Source organism: Oncorhynchus keta, chromosome 14, assembly GCF_023373465.1.
Source record: "Oncorhynchus keta strain PuntledgeMale-10-30-2019 chromosome 14, Oket_V2, whole genome shotgun sequence".
NCBI lineage: Eukaryota > Metazoa > Chordata > Actinopteri > Salmoniformes > Salmonidae > Oncorhynchus > Oncorhynchus keta.
Window position 1 is genome coordinate 44,430,828 of NC_068434.1, and position 25,782 is coordinate 44,456,609.

The 25,782-nt window shown below is 44.4% G+C and overlaps 1 protein-coding gene across 2 annotated transcripts in view; it reads left to right on the plus strand.

Annotated features, from left to right (window-relative positions):
• The window catches only part of oxct1a (3-oxoacid CoA transferase 1a), a 114,750-nt gene that overhangs the window by 52,170 nt on the left and 36,798 nt on the right, over positions 1-25,782 (plus strand). For both annotated transcript variants that reach the window (XM_035786208.2, XM_035786209.2), the window contains exons 8-13: positions 5,086-5,193; positions 5,581-5,695; positions 7,696-7,790; positions 8,281-8,329; positions 8,422-8,494; positions 11,092-11,167. In XM_035786208.2, the coding sequence (XP_035642101.1) occupies positions 5,086-5,193; positions 5,581-5,695; positions 7,696-7,790; positions 8,281-8,329; positions 8,422-8,494; positions 11,092-11,167 (516 nt within the window). The remainder of the gene's footprint in view (positions 1-5,085; positions 5,194-5,580; positions 5,696-7,695; positions 7,791-8,280; positions 8,330-8,421; positions 8,495-11,091; positions 11,168-25,782) is intronic.

Here is a 25,782-nt window from a genome sequence, read left to right on the forward strand (position 1 = left end):
TAGTTTTCATGCTAGTGAAGGCTGATAATCCACTCTCACATAGGTACGTGGTTGCAAGGTATGTGGTTGATGAAGTTATATTTTCACAGAATTGCTTGTTGCAATTTCAATGAGGCTCTCCTGTTCAGATATTGGTAAGTGGACTGGAGGCAGGGCATGAAGGGGATAACGAATCCAGTTGTTTGTGTCATCCGTTTTGGGAAAGTACCTGCGTAATTGCGCACCCGACTCACTCAGGTGCTTCGCTATATCACATTTGACATTGAGTTCATTTGCACACACAAAATCATACAATGATGGAAAGACCTGTGTGTTGTCCTTGTTAATGTAGACAGAGAAGAGCTCCAATTTTGTAATCATAGCCTCAATTCTGTCCCGCACATTGAATATAGTTGCGGAGAGTCCCTGTAATCCTGGGTTCAGATCAGGGTTCAGGTGAGAAAAAACATCACCCTGATAGGCCAGTCGTGTGAGAAACTCTTTATCATGCAAGCGGTCAGACAAGTGAAAATTATGGTCAGTAAAGAAAACTTTACGCTCGCGTCAATACTTTGCCCCTTGATAACCAGCGCACTGCTGCTTGTTGTAAAAGCGTTACATGGTTGCTGCCCATATCATTGCATAGTTCAGAAAATACACGGGAGTTCAGGACTCTTCCTTTAACAAAGTGAACCATTTTCACTGTGGTGTCCAAAACGTCTTCCAAGCTGTCAGGCATTCCCTTGGCAGCAAGAGCCTCTCGGTGGATGCTGCAGTGTACCCAAGTGGCGTCGGGAGCAACTGCTTGCACTCGCTTTACCACTCCACTATGTCTTCCTGACATGGCTTTTGCGCCATCAGTACAGATACCAACACATCTTGACCAACAAAGTCCATTTGATGTCACGAAGCTGCCCAGAACTTTAAAAATATTCTCTCCTGGTTTCCAGTGGTTTGCAGAAGAGGATGTCTTCCTTAATTGACCCCCCAAAAACGTAACGGACATATACCAGGAGCTGTGCCAGGCCCGCCACGTCTGTTGACTCCTCCAGCTGTAACAGACATATACCAGGAGCTGTGCCAGGCCCGCCACGTCTGTTGACTCCTCCAGCTGTAACAGACATATACCAGGAGCTGTGCCAGGCCCGCCACGTCTGTTGACTCCTCCAGCTGTAACAGACATATACCAGGAGCTGTGCCAGGCCCGCCACATCTGTTGACTCCTCCAGCTGTAACAGACATATACCAGGAGCTGTGCCAGACCCGCCACATCTGCTGACTCCTCCAGCTGTAACAGACATATACCAGGAGCTGTGCCAGGCCCGCCACATCTGTTGACTCCTCCAGCTGTAACAGACATATACCAGGAGCTGTGCCAGGCCCGCCACATCTGCTGACTCCTCCAGCTGTAACAGACATATACCAGGAGCTGTGCCAGGCCCGCCACATCTGTTGACTCCTCCAGCTGTAACAGACATATACCAGGAGCTGTGCCAGGCCCGCCACATCTGCTGACTCCTCCAGCTGTAACAGACATATACCAGGAGCTGTGCCAGACCCGCCACCTCTGCTGACTCCTCCAGCTGTAACAGACATATACCATGCTGTGCCAGGCCCGCCACATCTGCTGACTCCTCCAGCTGTAACAGACATATACCAGGACCTGTGCCAGGCCCGCCACATCTGTTGACTCCTCCAGCTGTAACAGACATATACCAGGAGCTGTGCCAGGCCCGCCACATCTGCTGACTCCTCCAGCTGTAACAGACATATACCAGGAGCTGTGCCAGGCCCGCCACGTCTGCTGACTCCTCCAGCTGTAACGCATAGAATTCACTGGCTTCTATGTGAAGCAGTAATTGCTTCAAAACATCTCCTGCCATGTCACTGATGCGTTGTGAAACAGCGTTGTTTGATGAGGTCATTGTCTGTATAGTTTTTTGGGGCCTTTTCCCCCAGCATTGTCCCAGCCATATCCGCCGCAGCAGGAAGTATTAAGCCCTCCACAATAGTTATGGGGCTTGCCTGTCCTAGCCACTTGGTAACTCACCATATAAGACGCTTCTAGCCCCTTCTTATTAATGTTATCTGTTGCTTTTATACTTGTCTTACTACTCGAAAGTCAGCTTTATTCTCGCTCAAAAAACTCCCGTGGCTTATTTTTCAAATTGTCATGTTTTGTTTCTAAATGTCTGCCCAAGAGTGACGTTTTCATCGAGTTGTGAGATAGTACTTTTGCACATGTAACACACTGTGGCTGAGGAAAGGCACTACTCCCAATATAAGTGAATCCCAAATCAATGTAGTTCTCATCATATTTGCGCATCTTTTCGATGGTTCAACGTCCCTGTCTGTTCGGTGCTTTCCCGGGTAAGGGGGCAGTAGCTCTTCGGCTGCATCAGATTCACAAATGTCAGTGTCCATACTAGCTGGGCTTACAACAAATGTAGAATTAACCCAGACAATTTGGCCACTTGCAATTTTATTGGCTTCTAATTCATTTTATTGTCCAAAAGCCTGCAATTACCTGCTAAGGGAAACTTTGGTGTGTGTGTGTGTGTGTGTGTGTCCGTGCTTGCATTCCGTGTGTGTGCATCTGCTTGTGTCAGATGCTGCATCAGCCCCTAGCAAAGTGTCCAGTCTCTCATCCCCGCCCTTGGCTCCCCTTTCGCACTATCAGAGATTTAACCCAGAGAGAGAACTCGCCTCAATCACTTTACTGCCCTGAACCGCCCGGCTAACCACCAAAGCCCCTGTAGCCATGACAACGCTTAGATGGAATCCTTTTGGCTTTTACCCATTGGCTTGTCTCAGTCAGTCATTGTAGAGTGTGGAGGGAGAGGAAGCTGAGATAAGGAAGGACTCAATTCTATGTGTCTGTAAATGCCCACCTGTCGTCTCCCTTTTTAAAAAATAATTTAACTAGGGAAGTCAGTTAGGAACAAATTCTTATTTACAATGACGGCCTACCGGGGAACAGTGGGTTAACTGCCCTTGTTCAGGGGCAGAACGACAGATTTTTACCTTGTCAGCTCAGGGATTCGAGCCAGCAACCTTTCAGTTACTGGCCCAACGCTCTAACCACTAGGCTACCTGCTGCCCCCATGTGTGAATGCAATAAATATATAATATCCTCTGTTACATTGGAGTGGAGAATGTAGGGGGAAAGTAGAGGGCTGCAATTTATGTTGTCCTCCTTTCTGTAGAGATCTCTTTTTTTCCTCGTTTCTGCAAGTCGATTTGGCCTACCTCTCCCTCTCTGAAGTGTCTCCCCTCTGAGTCTTTATGAAGAGGGATGATTTCAGCATCGTATTATAAGATTATTGCTCCTGAAAGAGTCCCTGAGCCCCTCTTCCTCTCTCTAGCATTTTCTGTCTCCTTTCTTCCCCTGCTCTCTCTCTCTCTCTCACTCTGTCTCCCCCCGCCTCTCTCTCCCCCCTCTCTCTCTGTCACTTCCCCCTCTCCCTCCTCCTCTCTCTCTTTCTTCTCCTGCTCTCTCTCTCTCTCTCTCTCTCTCTCTCTCTCTCTCTCTCTCTCTCTCTCACTCTGTCTCCCCCCGCCTCTCTCTCCCCCCCTCTCTCTCTGTCACTTCCCCCTCTCTCTCTTTCTTCCCGATCTCTCTCTCTCTCTCTCTCGCTCTTCCTCTCACTCTCTCTCACCCTCCCTCTCTGTATCTCTAAAGCTTAGCGAGGGTCTACTTCAGCAGAAAGTGTTGTTGTTATCTCATGCTGCTCTTCATAGGCTACTGGGGTACCATAACAAACAGCACACGACGATGGGATGAAGGGGTCGGAAAACAATGGGCTCTCTCCAAAGATGTTGATATTCTTGCAAAAAGGTTTAGACCCAAAACAGACACTTACTTTTGCAGCACACCACCTTCTACGACAGCTAGCTAACGTTTGCGATTTAACACAAACCAAGCGGAATGTGTCAGCTTGTGTTAACATTCACAAACTAGCCATTTCCCTTGCTGAACGTACTTCTGGTAAATAGACGTGTGTAACTGTCCAAAATATCTCTCGTCACCGGGTTCTAGAAAGGAAGATAGTGTTTACCTTCTGCCCTTTTCACCGAGTCACGTTGACCTCTTTCTTCCTGGGATCAATACCCATTACAATGAATGTCTCATTAAATAACATGGGGAACATATCTCAGGCAGAACCCAGGACACACTCTGGAAGTAATTCATTTAGCAGGAAGCTTTCTGAAAATGTTGCTTAGTAACCAGCCAACTGAGACTGGTTCATTTGAAAGCTTTTTTAATGAACTTTAGCTATCATCTTTGCTAGTCGTCATAGCTTCTGTTATGTGGCTGGTATGATTGGGGTTTAGATTCCTTGCTAAGTGACACAGTCAGTAATGGTGTCTTCACCTCCACATTGTGTAATTCCCTTATGGTTGACACTAATGGATTACTGATGATCATGATGGCGATGAAGGCAATTGAGATGATGATTGTGATGCTTCTTGAAACCCTTGCCAACACCCCTTCTTCAGGCCATACTTGGACCATTCCAAGTCCTTCTAAATCTAATAACATTGGGACAGAGCTTGTAATGTAACACCGGGTTTCTTCTTGTGATGGACAGAACCTGTACCCACCTTCCATCACCTCTGATCCCAGGATCAGGCCCTTTCCCCTGGGCTCGACCTCTAAAGGCCCCACTGCCAAGCTGTCGCATGAAAGCAGCTTACTCCAGGCTTGGTGGTTGTCAAAGCTGGGGAAATTAATACAGCGTGGTACCTGCTCCCTGTTAGCAGATAGAAAAAGAGAGGTTTAAAGACACACTTCTCTAAAGCTCTGTTTCCACCCTCTATCAGCCGTAAACAAAGACCAGAATGAAAAAATTGAACGTTGTATTTTACAAATGTGAATCCATCACAGTGGTTGGAAACAGAGATCGAGGAGTGTGGCTTTAGTTAACCCCCTAGGATCAGTGTTTTGAGTGACCAACGGCACTCTGTTGATTCATGCTTGATCACACTGCTTTTCTTCATCTTGGCCATGTCGCAGTTGTAAATGAGAACTTGGTCTCAACCAGCCTACCTGGTTAAATAAAGGTGATATAAAATGCTTCATCCTCCAACTCTATCTGTGTGTAGGTAGAGGAGGTGGTGGATGTGGGGACGTTTGCTGAAGAGGACATCCACATCCCCAGCATCTACATCCATAGGATCATCAAGGGAGGCAGCTACGAAAAGAGGATAGAGGTGGGCCTCCAGACATCTCAGTGGATTCATACGGGGTTGCAAAATTCTCGTTATTTCCTATGAATTATAGACTTCCTGTTATCTTTTGGACTAAGTTGATGTGCAATCAAGTCCTCTCTACCCTGTTCTAGTACCATGAGGAATCAAATGAGTGGAAGTATTACTGTTTAAAAAGAGTTGCAAAAGTTCCATTAACAATCCCAAAATTCTCAGGTTTTCCAGATATCTCTGTTGGAAGATTCTCGAAACTAGGAGGGAATAAGCAGGAAATCTGAAAACCTCCAACCAGGATTTCTGGAAAAACCTGGGAATAGTCAATATGGAAGTGTGGGTAATCAATTGGTACTAAACCGAAATGACTGAATTGTCTCTCTCTCCACTCTTCAGAGGCGTACAGTGCAGAAGGCCCAAGCAGAGAAGCCAAAACCAAAGAAGGACTCTGACATCGTACGAGAGAGGATCATTCGCCGGGCAGCTCTGGAGTTTGAGGATGGGATGTATGGTATCCTTGAACATGAAATGGGAGTTGACTGAACAAATCATCAATGACATCTCAGCAAAACGTGGATTAATAGTAAAAGCGTTTAAATGTACTACTATATTGGTGCAATTGAAGTCGGAAGTTTACATACACCTTAGCCAAATACATTTAAACTCAGTTTTTCAAAATGACTGACATTTAATCCTAGTAAAAATTCCCTGTCTTAGGTCAGTTAGGATCACCACTTTATTTTAAGAATGTGAAATGTCAGAATAGTAGTACAGAGAATGATTTTCTTCAGCTTTTATTTTTTTCATCACATTCCCAATGGGTCAGGAGTTTACATGCCACCAAATACTAATTGAGTGTATTGCCTTTAAATTGTTTAACTTGGGTCAAACGTTATGGGTAGCCTTCCACAAGCATCCCACTACAAGTTGGGTGAATTTTGACCCATTCCTCCTGACAGAGCTGGTGTAACTGAGTCAGGTTTGTAGGCCTCTTTGCTCGCACATGCTTTTTCAGTTCTGCCCACAAATTTTCTATAGGATTGAGGTCAGGGCTTGATGCCATCTATTTTGTGAAGTGCACCAGTCCCTCCCGCAGCAAAGCACCCCCACAACATGATGCTGCCACCCCCGTGCTTCAAAGTTGGGATGGTGCTTTTCGGCTTGCAAGCCTCCCCCTTTTCCTCCAAACATAACGATGGTCATTATGGCCAAACAGTTCTATTTTTGTTTCATCAGACCAGAGGACATTTCTCCAAAAAGTACAATCTTTTTCCCCATGTGCAGTTGCAAACCGTAGTCTGGCTTTTTTATGGCGGTTTTGGAGCAGTGGCTTCTTCCTGGCTGAGCGGCCTTTCAGGTTATGTCGATATAGAACTCGTTTTACTGTGGATATAGATACTTTTGTACCTGTTTCCTCCAGCATCTTCACAAGGTCCTTTGCTGTTGTTTTGGGATTGATTTACACTTACCGCACCAAAGTATGTTCATCTCTAGGAGACAGAACGCGTCTCCTTCCTGAGCGGTTTGACGGCTGCGTGGTCCCATGGTGTTTATACTTGCGTACTATTGTTTGTACAGATGATCGTGGTACCTTCAGGCGTTTGGAAATTGCTCTCAAGGATGAACCAGACTTGTGGATGTCTACAATTTTTTTCTGAGGTCTTGTCTGATTTCTTTAGATTTTCCCTTGATGTCAAGCAAAGAGGCACTGAGTTTGAAGGTAGGCCTTGAAATACATCCACAGGTACACCTCCAATTGACTCAAATTATGTCAATTAAGCCTATCAGAATCTTCGAAAACTACTTTCGGGAATTGTCCAAGCTGTTTAAAGGCACAGACAACTTAGTGTATGTAAACCTCTGACCCACTGGAATTGTGATACAGTGAATTATAAGTGAAATAATCTGTCTGTAAACAATTTTTAGAAAAATGACTTGTCATGCACAAAGTGGATGTCCTAACCGACTTGCCAAACTATAGTTTGTTAACAAGAAATGTGGAGTGGTTGTAAAACAAGTTTTAATGACTCCAACCTAAGTGTATGTAAACTTCCTGACTTCAACTGTGCATAGACATGGAATCACTGGTCATTTTAATAATGGAACACTAGTCACTTTAATAGTGTTTACATGCTGCTTTACTCATTTCATATGTATATACTGTATTCTACTGTGTTTTAGTCAATGCCACTCCTACATTGCTCGTCCTAATATTCATATATTTCTTAATTCCATTCTTTATCTTTTAGATTTGTGTGAATTGTTAAACACTACTCCACTGTTGGAGCTTGGAACACAAGCATTTCGCTACACGCGCAATAACATCTGCTAAATCTGTGTATGTGACCAATACAATTTGATTTGAAATTGGGAAAGTTCATTATCCTCGACAAACCAACCCCATCAGTTAACCCAGGTTTTGGCATCGGTAGTGCAGAATCAGATGAGATCAGGGAACGAGTATGTCTTCCATGTATTCAGTGTGTGTTCTTTAACGTTAACCCCTGTCAGCTAACCTGGGCATTGGCATCCCCATGCTGGCCAGCAACTTCATCCAACCTGACATAACTGTCCACCTGCAAAGCGAGAACGGCATCCTGGGATTGGTAAAACGCTCATATAAACCCCCCTCACTGTAAAACCATACTAACATGGTTTGACAACAGGTGTTGGGACTGACGTTCTGAAACGTGCCGGATTCTCAACCCAACATTGTGGTGATTGCGACCATCTGCCTTCTTTTTCCTCCATCCATTATTTGTACACACAGCTGTGGGCTGTGTTAACAAAGACTGCAGCTCCACCAAGCCTTTCACATCAATTCTGTTGTCAAGAGAAATTTCCGCAGAAATATGCCAATGCCTCATTTGTGAGAATGTTTCCCCAATTATGAATGTCAGGTAAAGAGATATGATGTCAGAAGCTCTCTTCCTCCCCCCCTCCTCCTCCTTTTATAGTGCTGTAAAGAAACAAGCACTGTTCCTTTGTTGAAGGGAGAGAAAATATGTGTGTGTGTGTGTGTGTGTGTGTGTGTGGTTATGGTGCTTAGAGACCGGATGTGTGTCATTGTGTGATGAATGTGTGTGTTCTGTGTAGGGCCCCTACCCCACAGAAGACGAAGTGGATGCTGACCTCATTAACGCCGGTAAGTGATTTTTGCCTCACACACACACACGAAAACAAAGCAAACTATCTCGTTTATGAGAGATGTTGACATTTCCCCCTGTGTTTGTGCAGGTAAAGAAACGGTGACTGTGCTTCCAGGAGCTTCCTACTTCTCCAGTGACGAATCGTTTGCCATGATCAGAGGGTAACGGCAGTATAACTGATTTATTGCTGTTTGAAGTCACCGAGACAGAGGGCTCTGTGTTTTTGTTTGTGCGTTATAGTCAAACTGTAGGGGGATAGGTTAGGGCTGAATGATCGGGTAACTGTTTAGGCTAAGGGTGATCAGGAGAGGGAAAGTGTAGGGATGAGGGGGCAGGAAGTTTGTGTTGTGTGTCGTGTGGGTGGGTGGGTGGGAGAGCGGGCGCATGTTGGGGTTGTCTCTAAAAGTAGTGGTTGTCTGACCATTATTGACAAGATGTGGATGCCATGAAGCATAATGACCCTTTGTGAGACACATGAAGTCCTATTGAATATGGAATCGGAGACTCACTGATCAGGATATTGACACTGAGAAAGAGACACTAGGATTAGCTTGGACAGTGGAGCATCAAAAACATCCCGTTTTCTGTCGAGACCTTGGGATGATATACACAACATGGACAAAAGTAGGTGGACACGCCTTCAAATGAGTGGATTTGGCTATTTCAGCCACACCCATTGTTGACAGGTATATAAAATTGACCACACAGCCATGCAATCTCCATAGACAAACGCTGGCACCGTCATAGGATGCCACCTTTACAAATTTATGCCCTGCTAGAGTTGCCCCGGTCAACTGTAAGTGCTGTTATTGTGAAGTAGAAATGTCTAGGAGCAACAACGGCTCAGCCGCAAAGTGGTAGGCCACACAAGTTCACAGAACGGGACCGCGTGCTGAAGCGTGTAGTGCGTAAAAATCTTTCTTCGGGTGGCAACACTCACTACCGAGTTCCAACCTGCCTCTGGAAGCAACGTCAGCAATGTCAGCTCCAACTGTTTGTCGGGAGCTTCATGAAAGGGGTTTCTGATGGCCGAGCAACCACACACAAGCCTAAGATCATCATGCGCATGCCAAGCGTTGGCTGGAGTGGAGGAGTGGAAACGTGTTCTCTGGAGTAATGAATCACGCTTCACCATCTTCCATTCCAACGGACAAATCTGGGTTTGGCGGGAGAACGTTACCTGCCCCAATGCATAGTGCCAATTGTAAAGTTTGGTGGAGGAGAAATAAGGGTCCGGGACTGTTTTTTTGTGGTTCGAGCTAGGCCCCTTGTTCCAGTGAAGGGAAGTCTTAATACAATGCCATTCTAGATAAGAAGGCCCTTTCCTTTTTCAACATGACAACGCCCCTGTGCACGAAGTGAGATCCATACAGAAATGGTTTGTCGAGATCGATGTGGAAGAACTTGACTGGCCTGCACAGATCCCTGACTGTAACCCCATCAAACACCTTTGGGATGAATTGGAAAGCCGACTGTGGGCCAGGCCTAATCGCCCAACATCAGTGCCCAACCTCACTAATGCTCTGAATGGCTGAATGGAAGCAAGTCCCCGCAGCAATGTTCCAACATCTAATGGAAGGCCTTCCCAGATGAGTGGAGGCTGTTCTAGCAGCAAAGGGGGACCAACTCCATATTAATGCCCATGATTTTGGAATGAGATGTTCGACAAGCAGGTGTCCACATACCTTTGGTCATATAGTGTATATTAGATAAGTAGATGTCGTCTGAGTTCAACAAAACTGCCATGAAACCATGAAATGCTGCTTAACAACCATGGCCAAGCCCTGATGTGTACGCCTTGTATATTAGCTGTTAGCTATTGTTGACCATGCAGCTCGGCAAAAGCGATGGCGATAATTCACGGGTTGATATTGATTTCTGGATCAGCTGAGACTCGGCCCACCCACCCTATAGAAGTAGATCTGTTTGTCCACCCGTGGAAATCCAATAAGATTCATAAATACAGAGGGCTAATGGCCAATGTGCCAGAGACCGCACAAAGACATGGCTCATACACACACACACACACACACACACACACACACACACACACACACACACACACACACACACACACACACACACACACACACACACACACACACACACACATGCTGGTTATAGTGAGTCATTGCACTGCAGTGTCTATGCTCTGATTTTACAGGGTATCTGGCTGTGTGTGCCCTTCCCAGAGAGAGAGAGAGACGCATACACACTGTCCCTCTTTGATCTGAGCATGGTGCCACTGGTGTCAAAAGTTGATCCGGTGAAGGTGACGTAAATAGTTTTGGGTGGGTTTCGGCAGAGATTTCTGAAACGCATGACATTGGCCTGTCGTTGTGTGTGTAGCTCAGGTCTCTCTCTCCCTGTGGCACAATGTCTCCTTGTCTTGTCTCAGAGGTGAGGTGAAGGCGAGGGAACATGGCTATTCTAATTGCCTGCCACCTGTCTGATTACACCAGCTGTCCTATTACCAGAGTTACAAATTGAAACCATCTTCCTCCTCACCCCTCCCACACAGAGTTAATTAGAATGTCTTCATAGTTTAATAGCACATGTTTAATCATGTGGAACAACCCAACATCATTCTCTCTATAACTCAGAACACAGTTGATGTTTCTCATGCCTTCGACGAGGTATCAAAACCTCTTTATGTCTCTATTTGCCACGTTTACCTTGTTGGTGATTGATGGACTGATTGGGTTAGTTAATTGATGTATAGATTGATTGATACGGTGATTGTTTGTCTACTCTGCAGTGGTCACATCAACTTGACGATGCTGGGAGCCATGCAGGTTTCTAAGATGGGAGACCTGGCCAACTGGATGATCCCGGTACGAACATCACCATAGTTACTATCAGTGTTTCCCCTAGCATGGCTTTAGCAGGATGGGCCCCCCTGCTATTCTCTATCCTTGTCAATTATTATTATTATTGAACTTATGTTTGTTTACTACCCTGAATGTGGCTTCAGAGGCATATGCACCCCACTTAAGAAGAAGCTGGCATACTTTACTGTGTGGTACAAGGTCATGGTTCCTCTTCTATTGATGCACAGAGCTACAGCACAGGGAGAGACAACACAACAAAAGATTGCATTTCTTCACTGCATTTTTGTTTTTGTTGTCTCTCTGACACGGACTGCACACTCCCTCTCTCCACTGCACGCCTCTGTGTGTCGTTACGTTGAAGACAAACGTGTACAGTCTACCAAACCAGCGTGCCTCTGGCTCTGCCCCTGCTCCTCGGTCTGCCATTATGACCTGTATTATAATTTCTGACCTATGGGGAGCGGTAATGGAGTGACTGTGTGGTAGGTCAGTTATTACCTGAGGCTGTAGCCACTTCCAGCCCCTCAGCCAACCAGATCAAGCAGCGGTGTGAGGGCAGAGACTACAGAGGCTTAATGGAGGTTAGCCACTAGAATCACTGCTCCTAATACAGGGCAGCCTAGCAACACCACCCACAGAGCTACTGAAAGCTGGAGAGGCTGACAGCAGGAACATGCTCAACGCAAATACTGTTCGTCTAGTATTTATTTGTATTACGCTCAACGCAAATACTGTTCGTCTAGTATTTATTTGTATTACGCTCAACGCAAATACTGTACGTCTAGTATTTATTTGTATTACGCTCAACGCAAATACTGTTTGTCTAGTATTTATTTGTATTACGCTCAACGCAAATACTGTACGTCTAGTATTTATTTGTATTACGCTCAACGCAAATACTGTTCGTCTAGTATTTATTTGTATTACGCTCAACGCAAATACTGTTCGTCTAGTATTTATTTGTATTACGCTCAACGCAAATACTGTTCGTCTAGTATTTATTTGTATTACGCTCAACGCAAATACTGTTCGTCTAGTATTTATTTGTATTACGCTCAAAGCAAATACTGTTCGTCTAGTATTTATTTGTATTACGCTCAACGCAAATACTGTTTGTCTAGTATTTATTTGTATTACGCTCAACGCAAATACTGTTCGTCTAGTATTTATTTGTATTACGCTCAACGCAAATACTGTTCGTCTAGTATTTATTTGTATTACGCTCAACGCAAATACTGTTCGTCTAGTATTTATTTGTATTACGCTCAACGCAAATACTGTTCGTCTAGTATTTATTTGTATTACGCTCAACGCAAATACTGTTCGTCTAGTATTTATTTGTATTACGCTCAACGCAAATACTGTTCGTCTAGTATTTATTTGTATTACGCTCAACGCAAATACTGTACGTCTAGTATTTATTTTGTATTTTTTAGCGACCCCCATTGCTCTTCCTTGGGTCCAAAAACACCAAGTACCCACATTAAATATACAGTTGAAGTCAGAAGTTTACATACACTTAGGTTGGAGTCATTAAAACTCGTTTTTCAACCACTCCACAAATTTCCTGTGAACAAACTATAGTTTTGGCAAGTCAGTTAGGACATCTACTTTGTGCATGACACGTAATTTTCCCAACAATTGTTTACAGACAGGTTATTTCACTTATAATTCACTGTATCACAATTCCAGTGGGTCAGAAGTTTACATACACTAAGTTGACTGTGCCTTTATACAGCTTGGAAAATTCCAGAAAATTATGTGTTGGATTTAAACGCTTTTGATAGGCTTATTGACATCATTTGAGTAAATTGGAGGTGTACCTGTGGATTATCTTGGCCAGGTCGCAGTTGTAAATGAGAACTTGTTCTCAACTGGCCTACCTGGTTAAATAAAGGTGAAATTAAAAAAAATACATCTATTTCAAGGCCTACATTCAAACTCAGTGGCTCCTTGCTTGACATCATGGGAAAATCAAAAGAAATCAGCCAAGACCTCAGAAAAAAAATTGTAGACGCCCACAAGTCTGGTTCATCCTTTGGAGCAATTTGCGAACACCTGAAGGTACCACGTTCATCTGTACAAACAATAGTACGCAAGTATAAACACCATGGGACCACGCAGCCACCATACCGCTCAGGAAGGAGACACGTTCTGTCTCCTAGAGATGAACATACTTTGGTGCGAAAAGTGCAAATCAATCCCAGAACAACAGCAAAGGACCTTGTGAAGATGCTGGAGGAAACAGGTACAAAAGTATCTAAATCCACAGTAAAACAAGTCCTATATCGACATAACCTGAAAGGCTGCTCAGCAAGGAAGAAGCCACTGCTCCAAAACCGCCATGAAAAAGCCAGACTACGGTTTGTAATTGCACATGGGGACAAAGATCATACCTTTTGGAGAAATGTCCTCTGGTCTGATTAAAAAAATATAACTGTTTGGCCATAATGTCTATCGTTATGTTTGGAGGAAAAAGGGGGAGGCTTGCAAGCCGAAGAACACCATCCCAACCGGGAAGCACGGGGGGTGGCAGCATCATGTTGTGGGGGTGTTTTGCTGCAGGAGGGACTGGTGCACTTCACAAAATAGATGGCCTCATGAGGGAGGAAAATTACATGCATATATTGAAGCAACATCTCAAGACATCAGTCAGGAAGTTAAAGCTTGGTTGCAAATGGGTCTTCCAAATGGACAATGACCCCAAGCATTATTCTAAAGTTGTGGCAAATGGCTTAAGGACAACAAAGTCAAGGTATTGGAGTGGCCATCACAAAGCCCTGACCTCAATCCTATAGAACATTTGTGGACAGAACTGAAAAAGCATGTGTGAGCAAAGAGGCCTACAAACATCACTCAGTTACACCAGCTCTGTCAGGAGGAATGGGCCAAAATTCACCCAATTTATTGTGGGAAGCTTGTGGAAGGCTACCTAAAACGTTTGACCCAAGTTAAACAATTTAAAGGCAATGCTACCAAATACTAATTGAGTGTATGTAAACTTCTGACCCACTGGGAATGTGATGAAAGAAATAAAATATGAAGAAAATCATTATTTCTACTATTATTCTGACATTTCACATTCTTAAAATAAGGGGGTGACCCTAACCGACCTAAGACAGGGAATTTTTACTAGGATTAAATGTCAGGAATTGTGAAAAACTGAGTTTAAATGTATTTTTCTAAGGTGTATGTGAAAATCCAACGTCTACAGTGAAACAAAATATAAAACGGTGAACTATGTTTGTACTGAATGAGCTAAAGATAAAACAGTACATCACATAAAAATTTTACACCACCACATATCCACAACACAAAATGTTCACTACCACCATACAACAATGTGTGCGTATGCATGTGTCTTTTTGTGTGTGCCTCTTCACAATCCCCGTTGTTCCATAAGGTGTATTTTTCCTGCTTTTAAAATCTGATTTTACTGCTTGCATCAGATACCTGATGTGGAATAGAGTTCCATGTAGTCATGTCTCTATGTAGTACTGTGTGCCCCTCATAGTCTGTTCTGTACTTGGGGACTGTGAAGAGACCTCTGGTGGCAAGTCTTGTGGTGTATGCATGAGTGTCCGAGCTGTGTGCTGGTATTTTAAACAGACAGCTCGGTACATTCAGCTTGTCAACAGCTCTTACTAAAACAAATAATGATGAAGTCAATCTCTCTTCCACTTTGAGCCATGAGAGATTGATATGCATGTCATTAATATTAGCTCTCCGTGTACTTTAAGGGCCAGCCGTGCTGCCCTGTTCTGAGCCAACTGCAATTTTCCCAAGTTCCTCTTTGTGGTACCTGACCACACTACTGAACAGTAGTCTAGGTGTGACAAAAGGTCTGTAGGACCTGCCTTGTTGATAGTGTTGTTAAGAAGGCAGAGCAGCGCTTTATTATGGACAGACTTCTCCCCATCTTAGCTACTGTTGTATCAATATGTTTTGACCATGACAGTTTACAATCCAGGGTTACTCCAAGCAGTTTAGTCACCTCAACTTGCTCAATTTCCACATTATTCATTACGAGACGTAGTTGGAGTTTAGGGTTTAGTGAATGATTTGTCCCAAATACAATGCTTTTAGTTTTGGAAATATTTAGGACTAGCTTATTCCTTGCTACCTGTTCCAAAACTTGCTGCAGCTCTTTGTTAAGTGTAGCAGTAATTTCAGTTGCTGTAGTAGCTGATGTGTATAGTGTTGAGTCATCCGCATACATAGACACACTGGCCTTACATAAGCCAGTGGCATGTCATTAGTAAAAATTTGAAAAAAGCAAAGGGCCTTTACAGCTACCCTGGGGAATTCCTAATTCTACCGGGATTATGTTTGAGAGGCTTCCATTAAAGAACATCCTCTGTGTTTGGTTAGACAGGTAACTCTTTATCCACGTTATTCCAGGGGATGTAAAGCCGAAACACATACGTTTTTCCAGCAGCAGACTATGATCGATAATGTCAAAAGCTGCACTGAAGTTTAGCAAGACAGCCCCAACAACCATTTTATCAATACATGTCTCTCAGCCAATCATCAGTCACTTGTGTAAGTACTGTGCTTGTTGAGTGTCCTTCCCTATAAGCGTGCTGAAAGTATGTTGTCAATTTGTTTACTGTGAAATAACATTGTATCTGGTAAAACACAATTTATTCCAAAAGATTACTAAGGGTTGGTAACAGGCTGATTGGTCAGCTATTTGAGCCAGTAAAGGGGGCTTTACTATTCTTGGGTATTGGAATGACTTTAGCTTCCCTCCAGGCCTAAGGGAACACACTTTCTACTAGCAGGCTCAAATTGAAGATGTGTCAATATCATCCTCTATTATCCTCAGGCATTTTCCATTTTTCCATCCAGATTGTCAGACCCCGGTGGCTTGTCATTGTTGATTGACAACATTCATTTTTCCACCTCTTTCACACTGACTTTACGGAATTTTACATCATTTTCTGTCATATCTTTATATCATTTATCTTTGTTTCATAGTATAGTATATTTTTATTTATTTTACTCACACGGTTTCTTAATTTGCAATACGTTTGCCAATCAGTTGGGCTACCAGACTTATTTTGCCATACATTTTGCCTCATCCCTCTCAACCATACAATTTTTCAATACCTCATCAATCCAAGGAGATTTGACAGTTTTACAGTCATTTTCTTAATGGTTGTGTGTTTATTAGTAACTGGGAAAGCAATTTCATAAATGTGTCAAGTGCAGCGTCTGGTTGCTCCTCATTACACACCACAGACCAGCAAATATTCTTTACATCAACATATGCATCACTACAAAGCTTCTTGTATGACCTCTTACACTATATTAGGCCCAGCCTCTGGAATGTTGGTTTTCCTAGATATGGTTATTATATTGTGATCACTACATGCTATGGATCTGGATACTGCTTTCAAGCAAATTTCTGCAGCATTAGTAAAGATTTGATCAATACACGTTGATGATTTCATTCCTGTGCTGTTTGTAAATACCCTGGTAGGTTGACTGACAACCTGAACCAGGTTGCAGGCACTGGTTACAGTTTTTTTTAAATTCTTGTGATAACCTGTACCTGTGCTCCTGGGTAGCACAGGGTTTTTGCCTTGGGAAACGATATGTTTATCACCATAGAGCTGCTTATGAAGCCCATAGATCTCTTAGCTTTCCCATTGGCCCTTTTTGTCTTTGCTAATTGATAATTAGCTGGCGGCCTACTTGATTCACCGTGTTATTCAACTAATGTCTTAATGCCGAGGACACACAAGGCACTGGATGAGCTTGTTCTATAAGGGAAGTGACCGTTCATTCGTCTGTCTTTCTCTGTCTGTCTGACAGTTACACAAAGGAGCTACATACACCCATCTACCTCACCCCCATCTCGTTTCAATCTTCATTATGTGGAACTATCAGAGGAAGGAGAGTAGAATTAAATGTCCCCGTTGCGATTCTGAAAATTATTCAATATCTAAAGATGGGGGTAAAGCGTGAAATTGGAAACGATTTACGTAGGAGTCGCAAATGCAGCGCGCCTCTGCAGCGATTATGTCGATTATGGATGCTTTTAATAAGCAAAATGTAGATGAACGTTTTACGGTCCAGGGCTTTCAAATGCTCTTACAAGTGATGACTGTCAATCTCCTGCTCAGTCAGAGGCTGGCGGAACAACAACCCATGCAGAGCGACAACAGATCATCACATTCTGAACCTTATTGTTTTTCAGTTTGTAGCTAGACATGTTTTTGCGCATATTTTGATTAGACTCGTGTGTTCCTCGCTTGACTCTTAGATTGGGAGATGCTTGAATATTGCATCATGCATTTGCCTATCTGAGCTGAGAAATCAATAGTACTTTGGATACCAAGTGAAAAAAACAATGTGAAGTTGGACAATATTTCCTCCTTTTGGAAATGGAGCGGGTTTTTAAAATTTTTATTTTTATTTCACCTTTATTTAACCAGGTAGGCAAGTTGAGAACAAGTTCTCATTTACAATTGCGACCTGGCCAAGATAAAGCAAAGCAGTTCGACAGATACAACGACACAGAGTTAGTTACACATGGAGTAAAACAAACATACAGTCAATAATACAGTATAAACAAGTCTATATACAATGTGAGCAAATTAGGTGAGAAGGGAGGTAAAGGCAAAAAAGGCCATGGTGGCAAAGTAAATACAATATAGCAAGTAAAACACTGGAATGGTAGTTTTGCAATGGAAGAAAGTGCAAAGTAGAAATAAAAATAATGGGGTGCAAAGGAGCAAAATAAATAAATAAATTAAATACAGTTGGGAAAGAGGTAGTTGTTTGGGCTAAATTATAGGTGGGATATGTACAGGTGCAGTAATCTGTAAGATGCTCTGACAGTTGGTGCTTAAAGCTAGTGAGGGAGATAAGTGTTTCCAGTTTCAGAGGTTTTTGTAGTTCGTTCCAGTCATTGGCAGCAGAGAACTGGAAGGAGAGGCGGCCAAAGAAAGAATTGGTTTTGGGGGTGACTGCTGGAGCGTGTGCTACAGGTGGGAGATGCTATGGTGACCAGCGAGCTGAGATAAGGGGGGACTTTACCTAGCAGGGTCTTGTAGATGACATGGAGCCAGTGGGTTTGGCGACGAGTATGAAGCGAGGGCCAGTCAACGAGAGCGTACAGGTCGCAATGGTGGGTAGTATATGGGGCTTTGGTGACAAAACGGATTGCACTGTGATAGACTGCATCCAATTTGTTGAGTAGGGTATTGGAGGCTATTTTGTAAATGACATCGCCAAAGTCGAGCATTGGTAGGATGGTCAGTTTTACAAGGGTATGTTTGGCAGCATGAGTGAAGGATGCTTTGTTGCGAAATAGGAAGCCAATTCTAGATGTAACTTTGGATTGGAGATGTTTGATATGGATCTGGAAGGAGAGTTTACAGTCTAACCAGACACCTAAGTATTTGTAGTTGTCCACGTATTCTAAGTCAGAGCCGTCCAGAGTAGTGATGTTGGACAGGCGGGTAGGTGCAGGTAGCGATCGGTTGAAGAGCATGCATTTAGTTTTACTTGTATTTAAGAGCAATTGGAGGCCACGGAAGGAGAGTTGTACAGCATTGAAGCTTGCCTGGAGGGTTGTTAACACAGTGTCCAAAGAAGGGCCGGAAGTATACAGAATGGTGTCGTCTGCGTAGAGGTGGATCAGGGACTCACCAGCAGCAAGAGCGACCTCATTGATGTATACAGAGAAGAGAGTCGGTCCAAGAATTGAACCCTGTGGCACCCCCATAGAGACTGCCAGAGGTCCGGACAGCAGACCCTCCGATTTGACACACTGAACTCTATCAGAGAAGTAGTTGGTGAACCAGGCGATGCAATCATTTGAGAAACCAAGGCTGTCGAGTCTGCCGATGAGGATGTGGTGGTTGACAGAGTCGAAAGCCTTGGCCAGATCAATGAATACGGCTGCACAGTAATGTTTCTTATCGATGGCGGTTAAGACCTTGAGCGTGGCTGAGGTGCACCCATGACCAGCTCTGAAACCAGATTGCATAGCAGAGAAGGTATGGTGAGATTCGAAATGGTCGGTAATCTGTTTGTTGACTTGGCTTTCGAAGACCTTAGAAAGGCATGGTAGGATAGATATAGGTCTGTAGCAGTTTGGGTCAAGAGTGTCCCCCCCCCCCTTTGAAGAGGGGGATGACCGCAGCTGCTTTCCAATCTTTGGGAATCTCAGACGACACGAAAGAGAGGTTGAACAGGCTAGTAATAGGGGTGGCAACAATTTCGGCAGATAATTTTAGAAAGAAAGGGTCCAGATTGTCTAGCCCGGCTGATTTGTAGGGGTCCAGATTTTTCAGCTCTTTCAGAACATCAGCTGAATGGATTTGGGAGAAGGAGAAATGGGGAAGGCTTGGGCGAGTTGCTGTTGGGGGTGCAGTGCTGTTGACCGGGGTAGGAGTAGCCAGGTGGAAAGCATGGCCAGCCGTAGAAAAATGCTTATTGAAATTCTCAATTATGGTGGATTTATCAGTGGTGACAGTGTTTCCTATCTTCAGTGCAGTGGGCAGCTGGGAGGAGGTGTTCTTATTCTCCATGGACTTTACAGTGTCCCAGAACTTTTTTGAGTTAGTGTTGCAGGAAGCAAATTTCTGCTTGAAAAAGCTAGCCTTGGCTTTTCTAACTGCCTGTGTATAACGGTTTCTAGCTTCCCTGAACAGCTGCATATCACGGGGGCTGTTCGATGCTAATGCAGAACGCCATAGGATGTTTTTGTGTTGGTTACGGGCAGTCAGGTCTGGGGAGAACCAAGGGCTATATCTGTTCCTGGTTCTAAATTTCTTGAATGGGCATGTTTATTTAAGATGGTTAGGAAGGCATTTAAAAAAAATATCCAGGCATCCTCTACTGACGGGATGAGATCAATATCCTTCCAGGATACCCCTGCCAGGTCGATTAGAAAGGCCTGCTCGCTGAAGTGTTTCAGGGAGCGTTTTACAGTGATGAGTGGAGGTCGTTTGACCGCTGACCCATTACGGATGCAGGCAATGAGGCAGTGATCGCTGAGATCTTGGTTGAAGACAGCAGAGGTGTATTTAGAGGGGAAGTTGGTTAGGATGATATCTATGAGGGTGCCCGTGTTTAAGGCTTTGGGAGGGTACCTGGTAGGTTCATTGATAATTTGAGTGAGATTGAGGGCATCAAGTCTAGATTGTAGGATGGCTGGGGTGTTAAGCATGTTCCAGTTTAGGTCGCCTAGCAGCACGAGCTCTGAAGATAGATGGGGGGCAATCAGTTCACATATGGTGTCCAGAGCACAGCTGGGGGCAGAGGGTGGTCTATAGCAGGCGGCAACGGTGAGAGACTTGTTTTTAGAGAGGTGGATTTTTAAAAGTAGAAGTTCAAATTGTTTGGGTACAGACCTGGATAGTAGTACAGAACTCTGCAGGCTATCTTTGCAGTATTGCAACACCGCCCCCTTTGGCAGTTCTATCTTGTCTGAAAATGTTGTCATTTGGAATTAAAATTTCAGAATTTTTGGTGGTCTTCCTAAGCCAGGATTCAGACACAGCTAGAACATCCGGGTTGGCAGAGTGTGCTAAAGCAGTGAATAGAACAAACTTAGGGAGGAGGCGTCTAATGTTAACATGCATGAAACCAAGGCTATTACGGTTACAGAAGTCATCAAAAGAGAGCGCCTGGGGAATAGGAGTGGAGCTAGGCACTGCAGGGCCTGGATTCACCTCTACATCGCCAGAGGAACATAGGAGGAGAAGAATAAGGGTACGGCTAAAAGCAATAAGAATTGGTCGTCTAGAACGTCTGGAACAGAGAGTAAAAGGAGGTTTCTGGGGGCGATAAAATAGCATCAAGGTATAATGTACAGACAAAGGTATGGTAGGATGTGAATACAGTGGAGGTAAACCTAGGTATTGAGTGATGAAGAGAGAGATATTGTCTCTAGAAACATAATTGAAACCAGGAGATGTCATTGCATGTGTGGGTGGTGGAACTAATAAATTGGATACGGTATAGTGAGCAGGACTAGAGGCTCTACAGTGAAATAAGCCAATAAACACTAACCAGAACAGCAATGGACAAGACATATTGACATTAAGGAGAGGCATCCTTAGTCGAGTGAGTGGAGTGGTTGGTTTGGGGGTCACGGCGAATTAGACAGCTAGCCAGGACATCGGTAGCAAGCTAGCATAGGATGGAGGTCTGTTGTTAGCCACCTCTTGCGTTCCGTCAGTAGATTAGTGGGGTTCCGTGTGGTAGAGGGGATTAGTCCAAATCACACAACAACAAAAATAAAATAAAAACAATAGATATAGTTATAGAGGCCCAAGAAGAAACATAATAATAATAAAAATAAATCAATTGTCCGATTGTCTATTCTGAGAGCAGCCGGTAAGACAGCTAACGGTTAGGGTTTTACAGCCCACCAGAATAGAATAGAGCAGCTTCTAAGTGTATGTGGTTTATGATGAATCTGTTGTTCCTCTCTCTCTGTAAGTGTTCATCTGATGGGCCTTAATGTGAGGAATGAGGCTGTGGGAGTAATGCACGTGTGTGTCTACAGCCAGGCTCTTGCTCTACTGATTGCGAGTCAGTCCCAAGGTACTGTTTAACTCCCTGTGGCGCCAAGGCTGCTCCTAGCCTGCTCCCTCTGTCAACTTCCAGGGACATCCATCTCCAACGCTGCGTTCCAAATCCACCCCTAGACCCTACACTAGGGCACTTCATGTAGATCAGAAATTGGCAATCAGGTCACTTTGAAACCCTTTCCTAGTCACTTACTGACTCCCTCAGATCTGAGAGGCCTGGATAGGTATAAGGCAAAGACCGGTGTTGTTCATTCGTGTAGTACAATCAGGTGTAGGTTATTGGTTCTGGGGATAGTAACAAAAGCCTTCACACAATGTATCTTTCCAGGATGTGAACTGGTGCCCTGTGTACAAGTAGTTAACACCATATGCCTTATTACCCTTCACGAATCCATCATTTGAGATCTGTAAGGACAGGAGTATTCTGACTGGAAGTCAGCCTTTGAGACGCTGAGCCTGTGGCCACTGTGGCACAGACAGACGGCATTCTGGGATATTTCTTGTCCTCCAGGGTCCCTGTGGTGCTGACAGACGCCTCTGTGCCTCCTACCATCCGCCTCACGCTCACTCATGCTGTGAGCGTGTGCGTATACGCACGCACGCGCGCGCGTGTGTGTTCGTGTACTCTGCCTGGTGATCAATCATGCTGCTCAAGGTTACTCCCCTTTTTCAAGCTCAGTGTTGTGTGTGTGTGTCTCTGTGTGCCTCCTGCTGCCCCTTGCCTGCAAGTGTGTGCCTTCTGTCTTCTGCTCCCTCAGTCAGCTCAAGGTTATTCCTCTAAAACATGGTGTGTGTGTGTGTGTGTGTGTCTCTGTGTGTACCTACACCGTAGGTCTCAATTGTCATGTTTTGCTCTTTCAAGTTTTTCATATTTGACTGTAGGAGCTAGAGCATCAGGATGTGCAGAGAAAGAGGGTCTTTGTATAGAGTAGACCACACACACACACACACACACACACACCAAAAGAGGTTCTAGTCAGTAATCTTCCGTTTGTTCCATGCAGTTCGCTGTGAGAGAAAACCAATCTGAAATGGGTGCATATGCATTAGTATTTTAACATTCAAAATACCTCTAAAAAATACAAAGCTCAAAAAGCACAGTGGGGAGAGATGTCAGATGACAGCGTTTCAGTTTCAAAGGCTGCTGTTTTTTGTCATTATGTAGGTACAGAATGCATGGGGAGAGCGTTATCTGATGGCGGGGGATGGAGAGGAGAAGAGTTAGGCGAAGACTCACTTTTGTGCTTTTTGATCGACGGAAACCCTCCTCTCCCAGCTCTCACTATGAAAAAGATGACAACACATTCAATCTTTTATGTGCCTCGTTCATAACAGAGCTATTGTCTCACAACAGGAAATACCTTTGATGCTTTACAGCTGTGTCAGACACAACTCTGAAGGGTAGTTATGTTGTTTTCCTCCATTATTTTTGGTTGACTCTTTACTCTTTCACTTTGATTCCTGACAAATACTAAAGCAGGTAGCCTACAGGGAACTACAGGTGGTGTGGCTGTGCACTTCTGATGCTATTCTTATTCTTCAGGGGTGACTCCGATTGAGATTGGGAGCGATGAGCGCTACTTGTTATTCGCACACACACCCTTGCCTCTTGAAACGATGGGGTGAATATAGTCAATTGTCTGACACTCCACTCTGCACATAGGGTTGTTGACCCTCACCATTCAACTCCCAGTTATGCCAGTAGCCTTTTGGCTTTAACAGACCTCCAATCACGGACCACTTCAACAAGTTGCTATCCAATCACAAACCTCTTCAAATGTCTCGTCTGCCTACCTTTGAAGAGAACTTCTTCAGTGTACTTTTTATGGAAAGCTTAAAGGAATACTTCACCCAGAAACTATATTTTGGTATTTGTTTCATTAGTGCATTGTTGATATGGTCCCCAAAAAAGTGTTTAAGATGCAATATATAACCTTTAACATACTGAAATGCGTGATACCAGCTGTATTTCGGTATTTTGAAAGTGGGGGTCTACTTGGGGGTGAGTGGGTCCTCCGAGAGACTGAAATGGGATGAGTGGAGGCACCACGTACACGTCAGGGATGTGTCTACTGCCCTCCCAGTGACCTAATCCCCTAGATATAGCACCTTTCCATTCTCACCAATAACCACCACTACACCTTCATTGCAATGACAAACAGGGAATAATAATGATTTGACATCCTTTCCTTATTTATATACCCCCCAATTTTGTGACATTTAGTCACTGCAACTCCCGTATAGACTCGGGAGAGGCGAAGGTCGAGAGCCATGCATCCTCCAAAACACAACCCTGCCAAGCCGCACTGCTTCTTGACGCACTGCTTGCTTAACCCGGAAGCCAACCACACCAATGTGTCGGAGGAAACACCGTACAACTAGCGACCGAAGTCAGCGTGCAGGCGCCCAGCCAGTCGGAAGGAGTCGCTAAAGTGCAATGGGACAAGGACATCCCGGCCGGCCAAACCCTCCCCTAACCCGGACGACGCTGGGCGCTGCTTCATGTGTCTCCCAGTCACGGCCGGCATGCGACACAGCCTGGAACCGAACCCAGGTCTGTAGTGACGCCTCAAGCACTGATATGCAGTGCCTTATACTGCTACACTACTCGGGAGGCCCTCGACATCCTTTCCTAATCTGTCCAGAACTCTTATTCATTTTACAACGGGTTTACAAGTCGCAAAAAAATAAATAAATGACGTTGTAGTATAATTAAGTCCTCCTACCTTCTCTCTCTCAAACCAAATATATCCATCTCCACCAACCCCTCCCAGTTCTCACCCCTTTACACCATCCAAGTCAAGCTTATCCCCACTTCCCATCTTTACTCACCCTTGTCCCCCTAAGCCAAGCTTATCACTACCTCCCATCCTTACCCTCTCTTACCCACCCTTGCCAAGTTTATCCCAACTTCTGTCTTTCCCCCCTCCCTTCTTAATATACACATTTACACCCCTTTATACAGTGCATTCGGAAAGCATTCAGACCACTTGACTTTTTCCACATTTGATTATGTTACAGCCTTATTCTAAAATCGATTAAATTGTTTTTTCCCCTCATCAATCTACACACAATAACCCATAATGACGAAGCAAAAGCAGTTTTTTTTGTGTTTGTAAATAAAACATTTCTTCAAAAAATATTATTTTTACATTAATATTCAGACCCTTTACGCAGTACTTTGTTGAAGCACCTTTGGCAGCGATTACAGCCATAGGTCTTCTTGGGTATGACGCTACAAGCTTGGCACACCTGTATTTGGAGAGTTTCTCCCATTCTTCTCTGCAGATCCTCTCAAGCTCTGTCAGGTTGAATGGGGAGCGTCACTGCACAGGTATTTTCAGTTTTCTCCAGAGATGTTCGTTCGGGTTCATTTCCAGGCTCTTACTGAGCCACTTAAGGACATTCAGAGACCTGTCCCGAAGCCACTCCTGCATTATCTTGGCTGTGTGTTTAGGGTTGTTGTCCTGTTGGAAGGTGAATGTTCGCCCCAGTCTGAGGTCCTGAGAGCTCTGGAGCAGGTTTTCATCTGTACTTTGCTCTGTTCATCTTTCCCTCGATCCTGACTAGTCTCCCAGTCCCTGCCTCTGAAAAACATCCCCACATCATGATGCTGCCACCACCATGCTTCACCGTAGGGAAGGTTTGGTTTCTGGTTTCTTCCAGACGTGACACTTAGCATCCAGGCTAAAGAGTTCAATCTTGGTTTCATCAGACCAAACAATTGTGTTTCTCATGGTCTGAGGGTCTTTAGGTGCCTTTTGGCAAACTCCAAGCGGGCTGTCACGTGCCTTTTACTGAGGAGTGGCTTCCGTCTGGCTATTCTACCATAAAGGCCTAATTAGTGGAGTGCTGCAGCGATGGTTGTCCTTCTGCAAGATTCTCCCATCTCCACAGAGGAACTCTAGAGCACTGTCCGAGTGACCATCGGGTTCCTGGTCACCGCCCTGACCAAGGCCCTCCCCCCCGATTGCACAGATTGGCCGGGCGGCCAGCTCTAGCATGAGTCTTGGTAATTCCAAACTTCTTCCATTTAAGAATGATGGAGGCCACTGTGTTATT